The 16197-nt window shown below is 38.0% G+C and overlaps 1 protein-coding gene across 3 annotated transcripts in view; it reads left to right on the forward strand.

The window, feature by feature from the left end:
* The first annotated feature begins 10021 nt into the window (after window positions 1-10021).
* Window positions 10022-16197, forward strand: part of SMOC1 (SPARC related modular calcium binding 1) — a 191185-nt gene continuing 185009 nt past the window's right edge. For 2 of the 3 annotated variants that reach the window (XM_051977685.1, XM_051977687.1), the window contains exon 1: window positions 10023-10463. In XM_051977685.1, the coding sequence (XP_051833645.1) occupies window positions 10365-10463 (99 nt within the window). In that variant the 5' untranslated portion in view covers window positions 10023-10364. Of the gene's footprint in view, window positions 10464-16197 lie in introns of all 3 variants that reach the window. The other variant, XM_051977686.1, reaches the window with a different exon arrangement.

Consider the following 16197-nt stretch of genomic DNA (forward strand, 5'->3'; position numbering starts at 1 on the left):
TTAGTAACCATTTGGAAATAAGATTTCTGCCTGGAAGGTAATATTTGATGTTAAAAATGGAAAGGACTATCACAATCTACTTTATGCTTGCTCTTCTCCCTGCCAAATCCAAGACTGTCCTCACTAGGTCATTTAACAATATTTGCTGCAGTCTCTTACTCAATAACCCCGTTAATAAGACATTGGCCAGCTTGATGGTGACAATCTGCCCAACTGATGTGTCCAAGAAAAAACTGTCAGGCTGATGAATGAAACCTTGTGACATCTGCTCAATCAATAGGACTCACAAGGAATATAGTGAATTAGGTTCAGGATTGGAAAATTACCACTCTAATAAGGGTATGTACAGTCCTTTTGGGCCATAACCTTTTCTTTCATCATCTTCCCAGAGTCCTTTTTGAAACTCCCACCACCATGTGTTTATGCAATCAGGGTCCACATTAGGACAAGATCATTAATTTGTTATGTCCTTTTTACCAGTGGCACCCAAATAGAAACAGCATATGAAGATCTCTACTGTCAGCATATTGACTTAGAAAACCACTATTCTATTCTTGTTAGTATTAATAAATATATTCCAATTTCATTTTAATTTGATTCTGGACTCACTTCAGAATGTCATCAGTGAGCAGCATGGTTGATATCTCTGCAAAAAATCATGGAAAATGGGAGCTTCTATAGGACCGGAGGAAGGCAAATATTGCCTCAATTAAAAAAAAAAAAAAAGCTGGGGGGAGGGAGAAAATAGAGACTACAAACTAGAAGCCAGAGATTTTGATTTTAATTCTTGGAGGAGAAAAATGGTTAATAAGTTAATCAGTCAGTTAGCATTTTTAAGTGCTTTTACCAGACAGAGGCAGCTGGGTGGTTCAATGGATAGATCACCAGGCCTGGAATCACCTGAGTTCAAATATGGCTTCATACTAGCTGTGTGATCCTAGCCAAATCATTTAATCCTGATTTGCCTTAGTCTGTTAGAGAAGAAAATGGCCAAGAAATTTCCACGGAGAGTATCGGGGGACTATGGTCCACAGGGCCACAAGAGTTGAACAGGATTGACTGAGTGAATGACAGCAAAAATAATGTGCCAAGTGCTAGGGATACAAAGAAGGGTAAAATTCACCGTTTAATGGGGGAGACAACGTAATACAAGCAACTACATACAAACAAATTATGTACAGGATAAATTGGGAGTAATTTCAGGGAGAAGGCACTAAGATGAAGAAGGACTAGGAAAGATTTCCTGCAAAAAGTTGGGCTTTAGGTGAGATTTGAAGGAAACCAGGGAAGCTTCCAGAATATCAAGAAAAGGTAGCATTGACAAAAGAAGGGAAAGGAGGAGGAAGGGAGGGAGGGAAAAAGAAGAGGAGAAAATAAAAGGGTGGGAGGAAAGGGTTAAGGAGGGGAAAGTAGGGGAGAGGAAGAGAAAACAAGGATCACAAGAAGTTAATGTGACTTCATCAAGAGCAGGTTATGCCAGACTAATATTTTTCTTCAGTTTGATAGGTGAACTAAATTGTTAGCTCAGAGAATGTTGTAGGTACAGTTTATCTCGGTTTTAGTAAAGCTTTTAATAAAATTTTTCATGCTATTTTTGTTTGAAAAAATGTATAAATATGAGCTAGATAAAAGTACAGTTAGATTGTTGATTTTCAGTCATTTCAATCATATCTGACTATTGGAGTTTTCTTGACAAAGATGATAAAGTTGGGTGCCATTTCCTTCTCTAGTTCATTTTTTTTACAGATAAGGAAACTGAGGCAAACAGTTAAATGACTTGCCATGACCCACACAGTTATGAAGTGTCTGAGGCCAAATTTGAACTCAGGGAAATGAGTGCTAATTTCAAGCTCAGGTTCTATCTAGTATGATATACCTAGATGGATTTAGAAATTATTAAATGACTGGTTCTTAAAAGTTCTTAAAGTTTAATGTCAACTTGCAAGGGAATTACCAGGAGAATGCTCCAGGAATCTGTACTTGGCTTTGTGCTATTTAACATTTAAATCAAGGACTTAAAGGCAAAAATGGCAGGTTTATCAAATTTGTTTATGACATGAAACTGTGAGGAAATACTAATATATTGCATGACAGATTATGTATCCAAAAAGATCCTGACATTAGAATATTGGACTAAATCAAAATTTAATAGTGATAAATGCAAAGGACTGGGCTGAAAAATCAGTAGTACTAGTAGAAGTGAAAAAGCATGGTTTGACAACAGTTGGCTTGAAAAATATCTGAGGGTTTTAGTGAGCTGTAAACTTAATATGAGAAAGTACTGCAGTAGACCTGCCAAAAAAGCAATTGGGATCTTGGAATGCATTAAGGGAAACCTAGCTTATAGGAGAAAGACAGCAATAATTTGACTGTACTCCGCATTGGTCAGACCACAGTTGAAGAATTATGTTCAATTCTAGGTACCATAGTTTAGGAAGAGTGTCGATAAACTGAAGAGCATACAGAGGGATGCAATCAGCATAGTGAAGGGCCTTAAGTTCATCTCATTTGAAGTCAGGTTTAGCACTATCATGTTGGATAGTTAGATTTTAAAAAAACACTTATTAAGTACTTACTAGATGCTAAGTAAGTGCTGGGAATACAAATAAAAGAAAGCAAGAAAACCTCTCCCTTTATATTCTAAAAGGAGAAGAAAAAGCATAAAGCTTTGTTAGAAAGAGGTTGGGAAGTAAGCTTATGAAGCCACATGGAAATAGTGGCTCAAAAGTGAAAATAGAAGGCTGGTTCAGGGCAAGATAAAGGCAAAAATCTCTCTATTAGAAGAGAAGACTGGGGGTCAAGTAGAAGGGTTGATAGCTGTCTTCAAGTATTTGAAGGACTGCCGTATTGAAGGATTAGATTTGTTCTCTTTGGCGCTAAAGAATAAAACTGATAAGAATGGTGATAATTGAAAGAAAGATTTAGATTTGGTGTCAGGAAAACTTAACATCTACAGATACCCAAGAGTGAAAGGAGCTTCTTTGGGAGTTACTAGCTTCCTCTTAATTGAAAATCATTCAGCTTCTGCTATATTGTGGTTGGAAGTATTTTGGGAGTGTGGATTGGAAAACATGGTCACTGAGATCTTTCTCCATTCTAAAATTTGTAAAAAAAAAAAAAAAAAAAAAAAAAAAAAAGTTTTGAATGTGATAATATTCATTCATTTTTAGTTTTAGTTATTGTAAAAAAATTTTCTCTGAAAGAACTCTCCCCAGGGGAAGATAAGTGTTTTTTCTTCATGTCTAGTTAAAGACAGGGATGGAGGTGACCAAAAACCAGGAAGGATGTCCAATATACTTTGATTCTATGGATCTGCCACTAAGTCCCCAAGCAAAAGTAAAAGGGTGAAGGTAGATTCAAAAAATTTTAATACCAAGAACAGAGATAATCCATTAATATATAACTATTAAAATTTTATTCATGTAGTACAATTGAAGACAGATAGCACAAATCTAGACAAGAGAAAGATGAAACATACCTGGGCCAGAAAATGTCATTCTCCCAAGGACAGGTGAGAGGGGCCATGCCAGAAATTTGAGGATAACACAAGATGATCAAAAATAATCATTCTGGCATGAGTTTTGGTAAGGGGAGAAATAAGTAGTTCACCAAACTTTAGTCAATATTGGAAAGTAAGGTATCTTCATGAAAATGTTTGAAGGAGCAGAACAAAAATTCCATGTCTTTTTTTTTTTTAAGAGACAAGTAGATAATGTGGTAGATAGATCATTGTGCCGGGGGTCAGGAAAACCTCAGTTCAAATCTGGCCTCAGGCACTTATTATCTGTGACTTTATTATCTAAGTGACTTTGGGCAAGTCACTTAACCCCTGTCTGTCTGAATTTCCACAACTGTAAATGGGAATAAAAATAGTGCCTACTTTATAGAAATATGAAGACAAAATAAGGTAATATTTATAAAGCATTTAGCACGGTGCCTGGAACATAGTATGTCCTTAATAAATGCTTACTTCCCTGCTCCTTCCCTGTTATATATAAATAAGAATCAGATTAAGGAGTATTAGGATACCCATAGTCTTGCTAACCCAGTCCATAATTAGAATTTATCTAATAATAAGGACAAAACTTAGAACAAGTCAAGAAGAAAATAAAGAGCAAGACAGTAATGTCAAGTAGTTAGTACATAGAATTAATTAATACAAACCATTATAACTTAAAACTTTATCCTCTTCATCTATTGTTAAGTTCTTTGCTTAAGGTTTATCCTTCTAGTACTTTATACTAAATCTTAAAAAAAAAAAACAATAGAAATAATATTCTTTTTAAGGAATGGGGAGGAAGTCAATTTGTAGTCTTTCTTATCTCTCAACCTCCAGAGACATCTAGCTAAGGAAACTTAAGACATGAAGGTTCTTAGGTAAAGAGCAATGGAGACAGAAAGAAGATGATGTTATTACAAAGGAGACTAAGAAGCAGATAGGGAGTGCTGGGCCTGGAGTCAAGAAGACTTATTTTCCTGAGTTCAAATCTGATCTTAGATACTTATTAGCTATGTGATCCTGGGAAAGTCATTTAACCCTGGAATGTTTGCCTCAGCTACCTCATCTGTAAAATCAGCTGGAGAAGAAAATGCAAACCACTTTAGTATCTTTGCCAAGAAGACTCCAAATAGAGTCACAGAGAGTTCACAATTGAAAGATGACTTAACAACAACAAAGTAGGCAGAAGACATTCCCAAACTGCAAAAAGGAAGTGTTTTCATTCATTAATCCCACAATTTAATTGTTCATTCAACAAACATTTATTAAAATCCAATGATATGGAAACTATAGAGATTAATATTTTTTGGAGACAGGGCTGGGAGAGGTGGCTGGTATACAAAGGTGAATAAGAGAGAAAAAAACAAAGGTGAATGAGATTTTCTATACTAGAAACTTTACAGTTTAGAAGAGAGATAAATATATATGCACATAATTATAATGCAAGGAAGATTATGAAATATAAAGAAAGCCCCATGGGAGTTCATATATAATAATTCATGCATAGTAACTCTGAGTTCACAGGTGCAAATTACATCTCTTATACTTATTACCTACAGAACTCCGCACAAGTCACCTCACTTTGTAGGTCTATGTCTATGATTTGTTGTTCAATTGTTCTCAGCTGTATCCAGCTCTTTGTGACCCCCGTTGGGGTTTTGTTGGCAAAGATATTGGACAGATCTGTCATTTCCTTCTCCAGGTCATTTTATAATTGAGAAAACTAAGACAAACAAGATTAAGTGACTTGCTCAGGGTCACACAATCTGAGATCTGATTTGAACCCAGGAAAATGAGTTTGAGCCCAACACTCTGTGCACTTTGGTGCCTTCTAGCTAAGAAACTAATTATATTATTTCTGTATGGGAGGCAGTTTAACTGAATGGAAAAATCATTTAACAAGGCAATTAGGAAATTGTCCTAGATTTACCAAGTTGGATGACTTTGGGCAACTCACTTCATCATACCTCTGGGCTTTATTTCTTCATCTTTAAAATGCGTGTGTTGGACTAGATGGTCTCTAATGCATTCCTGCCAACTGTAATATGCTATGATTTTATGGTTTTTCTTGACTCAAGAAAAGAATTCTGGAGAAAGTTAACATTTAGAATGAGGATTATAGGAAGAGCCAATGGAAGAAATAGAAGAAACAATTATAGAAGGAAGGGGAAAGAAAGAAGTCTAAAGAAACAATGCCAGGACAGTTAAGGGAGAAAGTAGTTTTTAGGAGAGATGTTAATTGTACCAAATGTTGTAGTCATGTCAATGAAGTTGAAGATGGATAAGAAGTCATTAGATTTGGTGGTTAGGGCATACTTTCATTAAGGATGGTTGGGGATAGAATATGGATTACAAAAGATTGAAGAGTGATTTATTGGTGAACAAGTGGAGGCAGTGACTATTAAATATAGACTTTTGGGGAGGAAATTATGATGGAATAGGACAGAATAAACTGATGGTAGCAGAGTATTTGCTAATCTGCATTGGTAAAGGGCACTTCGTCATCTGGCAAATCCCTACACCAATGAAATCTCAGAAGGTATGTGTAGAAGTGTGGGGAGGAGTAACAAGTATATTTACAAGCAAATAGGTAAGAAGCAGTATTGCTGAAGAAAAATAAAGATGTGAGAGAACAAGAGAATATTTAGTGAAGGAAAGATCGGATGGATTTTGGAAGGGATAGAATTGAATAAAGATATGAAAAAGTTATCCTTTGAGACAGAATTCGGTCATCAAAGCTAGGGTTTTAGATAGCTAGGTGGCTCAGTGGGTAAGTGTTGTGTCTAAAGTCAGGAAACCTGGGTTCAAATCTAGCTTCAGACACTAGCTGTGTGACCTTATGAAATACTTAATCCTGTTTGCCTCAGTTTTCTCATCTATAAAATAAGTGGGGGAAGAAAATGGCAAACCATTTTAATATCTTTGAGAGGCAATACTTATTTGTGACCCCAAATGGAGTAATTTTATTACTCAGACTATTGAAATAAATTCATTACTCTACCTGATTCTGGTCTGTCTCCAATGTAGCATTTCTCCACATAGGCCCCTTAAATTATTTTCCTAACGAAAATATCCATGTCATGCCCCATCTCAAAAATCTTCCATGACTTCCTATTGTCTAGTAAATATAATACAAAATCCTTAGTCTGATATTTAAGAATATCCATAATCAGCTTCCAGGCTTTCCAGCCTTATTCCACAATATTCCCATTATTTCATTTCACTTAGCAAAAGTCTGAACCAGTCATCTCACCCCAGTCTCTGCTTCTATCTATACTTCTTATTTGAACAGTCCACTCCCAGGTCATTCTTTCAGTCCCTCTGCTTGTTGAAATCCTGTTTCTCCAAAGTATAGCTCAAATGTCACCTCTCCTCCCTGATTCTCTTGATGACATTAATTTGCCTCTGCTCAAGTTTTTTAAACCATTTGCCCAGATCTCCCCTTTGCCTTTTTTGCATTCTATATTATATTTGTTTATTAGGCAGAGGCAGGATGATGTGCTAGAAAGAATAGTAGACTATCTAGAAAGTCTTGGTTCCAATATCCTCTCTGATACTTAATTGCTCTGTGACCATGGGGAAATCACTTAATCTCTCTGAGTTTTTTTCTTCATTTGTAAAATGGGGATAACAATATCTGTAGCACCTACCTTAATAAGTTTTTGTGGTCATCAAATAAGATAATATAGATGAAATATTTGAATACACTGAGCACCATATCAATATTAGTTGCTATTGTTGTGTTCTTTTGTGTGTGTGTGTGTGTGTGTGTAAATCTTGCACCTTTCCACCCTCATTAGATTTTTAAATACTTTGATGGCATGGATAGTATTTCAAGTTCCTGACACATGTTGTTATTGGTCTCAGCTGTGACCAACTCTTCATGACCTTATTTGGGGTTTTCTTTGCGAAGATACCAGAATGGTTTTCCATTTCATTTTATAAATGAGGAAATAGAGGCAAATGGAGTTAAATGACTTGCTCGGGGTCACACAGCCAGTAAACATTTGATGACAGATTCAAACTCAGGAAATGAATCTTTCTGATTCCATTCCTGGTGCACTATCTACTGTGACACCTACATGGCCCTAAGAAGAGCTTGGGAGCTTCTAAAAAGGAGGAAGGGTGTTGAATTGGGAAGTGTCAGGAGGAGATTAGGGTAAGAATGCTGATGTTGGAGATAAACTCCACAATTAATCTGCTCCCAAACTTCTAGTTACAAGATAACTCTCCCAGGTTAAATTCATCACCTCTAATCTCATTCCCATGTGCTAACTCATGCCTTTATTGATACCAACTACTTCAACCTTCTCTCTGTCTCTGTGTCTCTGTCTCTGTCTCTCTCTGTCTCTCTCTCTCTCTCTGTGTCTCTCTCTCTCTCTCTCTGTGTGTCTCTCTCTCTCTCTGTCTCTCTCTCTCTCTCTCTCTCTCTCTCTCTCTCTCTCTCTCTCTCTCTCTCTCCTCTCTCTCTCTCTCTCTCTCTCTCTTCTCTCTCTCTCTCTCATATTAGGCTGAGGATGGTGGAATACCAAACACTTCTTAATGCTTTTTCATTATAAAAGGGAAACTGGATTTTACAATGTATTCCATTCTGTATCTGCTTTTCTGTCAGGTTTCATCTCCACAGAACAAGATATCTTTGGGTGTCCTTCTCTCAACCCCCTCTTTCCTGTCTTTTTGTATTTTATTGGCTCCGATTTGATTGTAAGCTGCTTGATGGCAGAAATTGTTTTCTTCTTTATTACTAGGATGCCCGGTGCTTAGCACAGTGTCTGGCATATAATATGTGCTCATTTAATTTTTATTGATTGGACTGGAAGTCACTGAACTTCCCATGTAATCAGCTGGTCATGTATCCCTGGGATCTCAGCCCCTATCATGGAATCCACTATTGTAGGCAATAAACAGCCACTTTGTGTTTTTAAGAAGAACCACAGGATAAATCTTATAATTCATCAAGTTCAAATCCTCTCACTTTATAGATGAGAAAATGGAGGCCTGCAGTGATTAAATGGTGTCATCCACCAGACTTGCCCAACATCATATAGGTAGTAAGTATCAGAGGGAGAGTTCAATGGAGGTCCTCTGACTGAAGAGCTAGTCCTTTTCATTCTTATATATTTTGACAGGACAGCATAATTTAAGAAAATAGATTTGGAATTAAAAGGAACCTTAGATATCAGCTAGGTTACTCACTGGATGAAGTGCTAGATCTGGAGTCAGTAAAACCAGCATTCAAATCCAACCTCAGACATTTATTAGCTGTGTGACCTTGAGCAAGTCACTTAATCCAGTTTGCCTCATGTTCCCAATTCACAAATTGGGAATGTACTGAAGAAGGAAACAGCTCCAGTATCTTTGCCAAGAAAACCCCAAATATCTCACAAAGAGATGGCTGTAACTGAACAAGAACAACAATATAACCCCCTGGGTTTTATAGATTAAGAAACTGAGGCAGTGAGAAGTGACCTGACTTGCCCAAGACTCCACAGATAATTGTCAATAGAGCTAACTTTCAAATAAAAATCCTTTGACTATAAATCCTGTGTTCTAATTGATTGGAGAGGGGAGAAGAAGGAGCCTATTTGAAAGTTGTGTTTAAAAGGAAAGCTGAGAATCCCAGATCTGAGAACTAGAATTTAGCACCTTATTTAAGAGTATTAGACCTTTTTTTAAGAGTTGGAAGAGGTATTATAGATCATTTAATCCAACCCCATCCAATAAATTAATGTCTTATTATCAACCAGCAGGCAACCAATTCTGCTTAAACACTCCCATGTTGTGTAATTTAATTTCTCACTTCCAGTGATACTTAAATCAATTTCCCACTCTAATCTTTCCCATGTTTTCATTAACAAATCTTTCTCTTTCTCTCTTTTGCTTTCTCCAAGAAGGCATATACAGTACCCTTTCCTCTTATTTCATCTTCTAATATTACGGGATATAGAAAGTAGTAGAAGGAATAGTGGACAACAAGAGAAGTGACCTGGGAGGGAGAGAGGAAGGAAAGGAGGAAAGAACGACTACTACCACCCTTGGTTACTATCCTTTTCCTCCCCTGTTTCTCCCTCTCCTGCCCCGCCCCTCCTTAGCTTCAGCTTCCTTATTTTTAAAATGGGAACACTAAGGGCAGTTCATAATAATTAATAATAAAGTACTTTAATAATGGTAAAGTGTTTTGTATGATTATTATAGAATTACCAACTAGTTGCTGCTTTTCACGAGATAATGGAATGGGAGGTGGAAGTGTCTTCTGTGATAGTGTAAACCTTGTTGTCCAAGTTGAGGGTGGAGAAGGTCAAAGGAGAACGCAGAGAGCAGAGGTTTTCTTTTTATCCTCTTTACTCACGAATTAGGCTGGGCAACCCAGTTCTTTTGACCCAGTCCACTGAAGTAGCGGAGGAGCGTGGGGGAGAGGAGAGGGGGAGAACGACCCCTCCCCCTCCTTTCTTTTTCCCATTGGCTTTTACTTGTCATCGTTTCGATCGGTACTGGCCCTCCTAGCCGTCCATCAGACCTGCCCAGATCCGCCCCTCCCAGAGTTTATAACGGGGATTCTCATGGCCCAGGGATAAGGCTTTTAACCTGCTACCTCCGTGGGACTGGCAGAGCCCAGCCTAACCAACTAAAAAGAGCACGCGCTCGCGGTCGGCTGCAGCCTAGGCTTTCTGCCTGCCTCCTTCGCAGCCCACCCCTGCTCCCTGTTTCATGACAGTGCTTTTTGAAAGCAGTCTCCAGGAGCACCCGAATCGGGACCTCTCCTGTCCTCTTCCACGAACCGCGAATCTCCATCAGGGGCGAAGCAGGGGGTGGGGAGGCGGTGTGTGCGGAGCCTGCTACCCACCCCACGACTGTCGCTGTCAAAATGCTTCCCGGGCGCTGGAGCCGGCTGGTGACTTCCCAGCTGCTCCTGGTGCTGGTGCATCTCCCGCAGACTTCCAGCCACAGAGCTACTGGACCCCGGGTAAGTGCGTGCCTGCGTAGCCTTCACCCTGTGGACTGTGTTCTCCCCGGAGCAAGCAAAGGGACGCATAGACAGATCCCTGCCTTTGCTCCTCCATTCCACCACCTCTCACTTTTCCATCTAGGAAGAGGCAGCTGTGCTAGTTTTGATGGTTATTTCTTCTTACCGCTTTAAAAAAGAGCTAAGGTCTGTCTTTCCCCACTTTCCAATGCGTGCTCTTGTTGACTTATTTGAGAAGAGGTTAAAACAGAACGGGTTTTCTTCAGCTGCTTCCGCAGCTTCTATGGGACTGTCAGGTTACTGGTATACAGCTAGATGATAGATTTTCCTCCACCTCCCTTCTCCAGAAGTATTTTGAACCAAAGGTGCTCAATGTCCCTTCCTGCTTTGTGATTAATTACTAGTTTCACTATCTCCCCAGACGGTTCAGCATCCTTCACTTCCATAATTTACTCTTCGGATTGCCCCAATCCCTGCTGATTCCTGCTATGGAGTCTCACCTAAAGTATGGATTTCCTGTTGTCACAACCTGCAACTGCTTCCTCAGTGCTAGGGGCTCTGGAAGGAAACAGTACTCATCGTCCCCACCTTCTCCCTGCTCCCCCCGCCCCCCATAGTTTTGAGTTATCTATCCAGTAGCAAAACAAGATCTTGTTTTTTTATTTTGTTTTGTTTTGTTTTGTTTTAATGAGCATTTTTAATTAAATCAAAACAGAAAATCTTAGTGCTCATATGTAGGGCACAACTGAAATGCTGGAGTTGGGGGGATTGTCGAATAGCTATACAGTGAGGAAATAGAAGGAAAAAATGTGCAGTATGAAGTAGCAGCTCTACTTGTTTCTAACACTACTCTGTTTGGAAATTGTATGAGTGTGACCTTTGCTCTGTTTGGAAAAAAGGATAAAATGCAATTCTTATTCGGAGAACAGGATTGTCCCTAGTACACTGCATTGACAACTTGTGAATTTCCTTTATAGATTTCCCTCCTACAATTTTAGGAAAGGGGAAATCATCCTGTAGTTTTTAACAGTTTATTTTTTGCAAACTCCAGGCAATCTCCAGTCCAGAAATGAACTATTTACTCATCTGCATATAGGGATAGCTGTTATACCAAGTCAACACGAATGTTTAATAAGAAAAAAAAAAAGAAATGATTTTTATGAAAGCCAACTGAGCTTTCCATTAGTGTGTGCTTCTATAGATAATCTCACTGGCTTTCCTCTTATATTTGTTTTAAAATCTCAGAATCTTTTAAACCTCTCACTACTATATGAGAATCATCTTCATAGCAGTAGCCTAAGTGTGAAAAAAGAAAAAATGGCAAGGCATGAAGAGACTTAATCACTCATCAGACATAGTGATTTTGTTTGAAGCCCTTTTATCATTGTGAGATCAATGCTCTAGGCATTCTATGGAAGAAAAGTGCTTGTCTGTGTTGGGTTGTACCTTGCTTTTATGACCAGATGTGTAACAGCAGCAGTTAAAATGTGGCAGATTAGACCCAGTATGTGTCCTAAATCCTTGGCAGCAGGATTTTCAAGGTTAGAGCAAGCTCTCTGTGTAAGTGACTTTTATGGATGTAGATGAGGATGCCTTTTAAATGAAGCCACTTGATTTGATATTAAAGCCTCTTAAACTGAGAGGTTGGTTGTACAAGGGTGTTTCCTCCAACTAATTAAGAACAGCAAAGTCTGTAGAAATAGACTAGAGTTCTCTCAAATAAAATAAAGATGCCAGCTTCCCTACCATGATGGTCAAAATTAATTTATCTAAAAATGGTTTGAGAGTGAAATCTTACTTTACAAAATTCCTACATTTGCAAGTCATTTCCTCTCTATTTATTACTTAGAATAAATTGTTTTTGAGAAAGGCAGCTCTTATGTCTTTTATTTTGTACTACAGTTATTTGTGTTTTTATTATTTCCCCATAATACCATGTTTTATACACAGGAGGTTCTTAATAAATAAAAATGAATTGAGCAATTGATAAATCTCCCCTTGTTTACTCCCTTCCCCAGCTTCTTTAACTCATCAATTCAATACAACTAGTGGTACATAAACAATAAATAGAATAGGCTTCTGTGCTTTTCATACACACACACACACACACAACACACACACACACAACACACACACACACACACACACTCACTCACTCACTCACTTTCCTCACCCATCAAACATGTAAGCCTATGATATTTTTAGGATTGTACTAGAAGTAAATCCTCTGAGTTTGTGGTTATTTTAAGTTACTTTATAGATTTTTTAAGCATTGAAATTATATCTATATAAAGGTCTTATATGCCAGACTTATCTCAGATTGTCTTGAAAGTTCAGATTTGAAATTGGAATAAAACAAGATACTTCTAGATCATATAACTGTTACCAAAAGATCTACTTAGCCTTGGTTGGAAAGGATATAGCACTGGTTCAGATAGATGCTGCCCTCTTTGTCTCTGTAAAGAAATATATCTAGTTAGCAGAGAGTGGTGGCTCTTATGACAGTGGGATCTCCACCAAGTCTAAGGAGACTCTGATTCTCTGTAAACTGAATTCTTTCAATGCCCTTAAACAATGAGGAAGCCATAACAATGGCTCAAACCTTATCTTTTAAGGGTAAAACTAGCATAGGTAAGATTTATAAAGTACTTTAAGGTTTATAAAGTATATTAAAAATATTATCTCACATAATCTTCACAACCCTGTGAGGTAATACTACTATTATCTCTAGTAATGAGGAAACTGAGGAAAGGAGAAGATAAGTGATTTGTTCAGGATTACACAGTTGTAAATTTCTGGAATTAAGTAGAATTTTCATGACCCAATATACTTTCCACATGGCAGATACTGTACCTCTCACATTTCATACAATGGTGGCCAGGTCTTAAAGGTCTTCTAGAGAACCTTTCACTACTTAAATGGGTCCATACTGGGAAATACTAACCTTTGAAAAATGAGAAGCTTGACATAGAAAGCACTGGAGAAATAAAAGAAAAACAAAAACAAAAAGATAGTCACTCTTACCCCCATATAAATTACAAACAAGCAGTGTAAAGATCTCCAGAAGTAGAATATTTAAGAGAATAAAGACTAAAAATTCTAGCTTTCATCTCCCTATCCCATGAAAATACTGAGTCCTGGATGATACAAAATCTGTAGTTCACCGTGGGTTTTCTCACAAAAATCTCACAATTTTACAATGACTAGTGATAAAGAACAGGAGCAGCACTAAGAACATCAAATCTTCAACACATGACATTTTATCCCAATCTAAAATTCTCATCATGTCTCAAAGTCTTCTGGAGTAAAATAACTCTCTTGTATATATTTTGTCCCAAGATCTGAGTTTATACTGAAATTTTTCCTAACAGCCATTCATTCATTATTCCTTGGCACATCACCCCAAATCTCTTCCTCTGTGGGAGCTCTATTATATAAAAAAGATAAATTCTTTGCCTATTTGGAGACCTCTGCTAAGGGGTTATTCCCTAATTCCATAAAAACTTGGAAAATACTCCCCCTCATGTTCATCTAGGGACTCAGTTTTGCCACCCAGTTGGCTAATGGATCTTCTTTTCATCTTGGCAAATTTGCAGTGATCATGGTTATACAGCTTTGTCTTCCCATATATTGTTAGAGAACAACAATTCCACTCTTTTGTCCCTGAAACAATTTCCTAGAAGTTATATGGACTGTCCTATAAGAAAGAAGATCTGTCAAAAGAGTTATTTCCTGCATAGAGCCCTCTGAGGAATCTGAGACCTTGTGATCCAGGAAACTGTATAGATGATGGAATAAGGAAGCAACTGAGATGATGTCTAAAGTCAGTTTATCCTTATCTGGTAAACGTTCCAGAAGCCAGTGAACCAGAGAGATTTGCCTCTTCCAGTAACGAATGATAGAATGTTCAAAATTATTTGTTCATTAGCTACTTGGGCTCAGCAGTAATTGAGTCACTACTTTTAAAAGTGGCATCAAGAATGATCATTGGGGGCAATTCTAGAACCTGTAAGTCTGCTGATTGTTTGGTTTGACCATGCCTAGATGCTGCTAAAAGCTCCATCCTCTTCCTCATGTGGAATAAAACCTTAAAAAACAGACTCCTGGACCTTATACAGATCTTTCAAACTTGTAAGCTATTCTGAGCTACAGCACAAGAGGTAGATATATGGGTGACTTAGTAAATGAGATCATTAGCCAGATAGAAAATGTGAGTTCTCCAAAACCCAAAGAGCCCAAAAATCACTAGATTTTCTTTTTAGAGTGTGGGAATGTGGTTGACTCTGCCCAGAATCATCTGAGTTTTTGCTATCTGTTCTTTCCCCAAAACTTGACTAAATAATTGGATACCTAGATGTTTTTAGGGATATATTTTGTTCTTGTTTGACCTAGCATATATATATCATCATGGTGAATATAGATATCTTCAAGAAGGAAAACTTCTTTCAAATTTTTGCTCCTCAAACTATCCCAGAATGCAGAAAGTTCAGGTAACCAACCCTAAAGAAGAATGGTGAAAGTATACTAGAGTCCTTTCCAGGTGAAATTTAATAACTTCTGAATAGTTTTAGGGGAAAAAATTAATGAATTTAGTAATTCCATGCCTTTTCACTAGCTGCCTGGGCTGTCAGATCTTCTATGTTGATGAGACCAGGAATGGTTGCCATGATGAGTCTGAAAACTTTGTTCAGCTATTTTTAGTTCACTATGTGCCAGGAATCATTTGACTTTTTCAACAGCAGCATAGGGTTGTTGTAAGAGCAATTGCAACTTCTTTCATCTCCATCACTTTGTTGTTCTGTCATTTTAGTTGTGTCTAACTTTTTGTGACCCCATCTGAGGTTTTCTTGGCAAAATCTGAAGTGGTTTGCCATTGCCTTCTCCAGACTATTTTACAGATGAGACAAATAGGATGCCCATTTCTACTATACTCTAAGTCACAGTTGTGATGGCCATTCTGCTGGGATCTCCTCACATTCCTTGGTATTCTGTCCCTTGAAGTCTTTCATGCGATGCCTTTATGATCCCATTAACGTCCTCCTGGTATAATGGTATATTCTGGCTACCAGTGTCTAGGAGATCTAGTAGGCTCTTCCCTTTCCAGGCTAGTATGGCTTGTGCATATAGGTCTGTTGCCTTTGAAGTCCTACAGTTAGGATGAACTTAGCTTTAAGGGGATTTTGGCTTTGGCCCTTGTCCTTGAAGCTCCTTGAATCTGGGTAGAGTTCAGGACTTCAAGTGGGTAATGGCTTGAGGGGACGGCTTACGCTTAGGTGGGGCAGAAGAGCCCTTACCTATCTGACCCCAGATATCAGAAGACAGTTTCACTAGCACTCATATAAGTTGGCAATCTATTCATTCTCTTTCAAGTTCATGTTTAATGAACCATACACAAAGCTTCCTCTAGGAGAGAAAATTTTCCACCTTAGCTGTGGCACATGAATCCTCCATCATTTCCAGAATTACTATTTGCACTGACAGTCTTATTTGCCCACTACTATTTTTGATTTTCTCCTCACATGTCACCTAGTAATATGCATAAGTCCATAGCTAAAGCCTGATGCCATTTGGGGATAGCTCCGTCCCATAAGATGGGATCTAATTGTCTTCTACACAAGTTTGTTATAGGATATATGTGCTCTCTATTTGTATTAGAGTAGAACTTGGGGAACACATAGGCTTGGTCTATCAAACTCTTTTAGGTACTTCACCTCCTTCCTTGCAGATGCACATT

This window comes from Antechinus flavipes, chromosome 2, assembly GCF_016432865.1.
Source record: "Antechinus flavipes isolate AdamAnt ecotype Samford, QLD, Australia chromosome 2, AdamAnt_v2, whole genome shotgun sequence".
Classification (NCBI taxonomy): domain Eukaryota; kingdom Metazoa; phylum Chordata; class Mammalia; order Dasyuromorphia; family Dasyuridae; genus Antechinus; species Antechinus flavipes.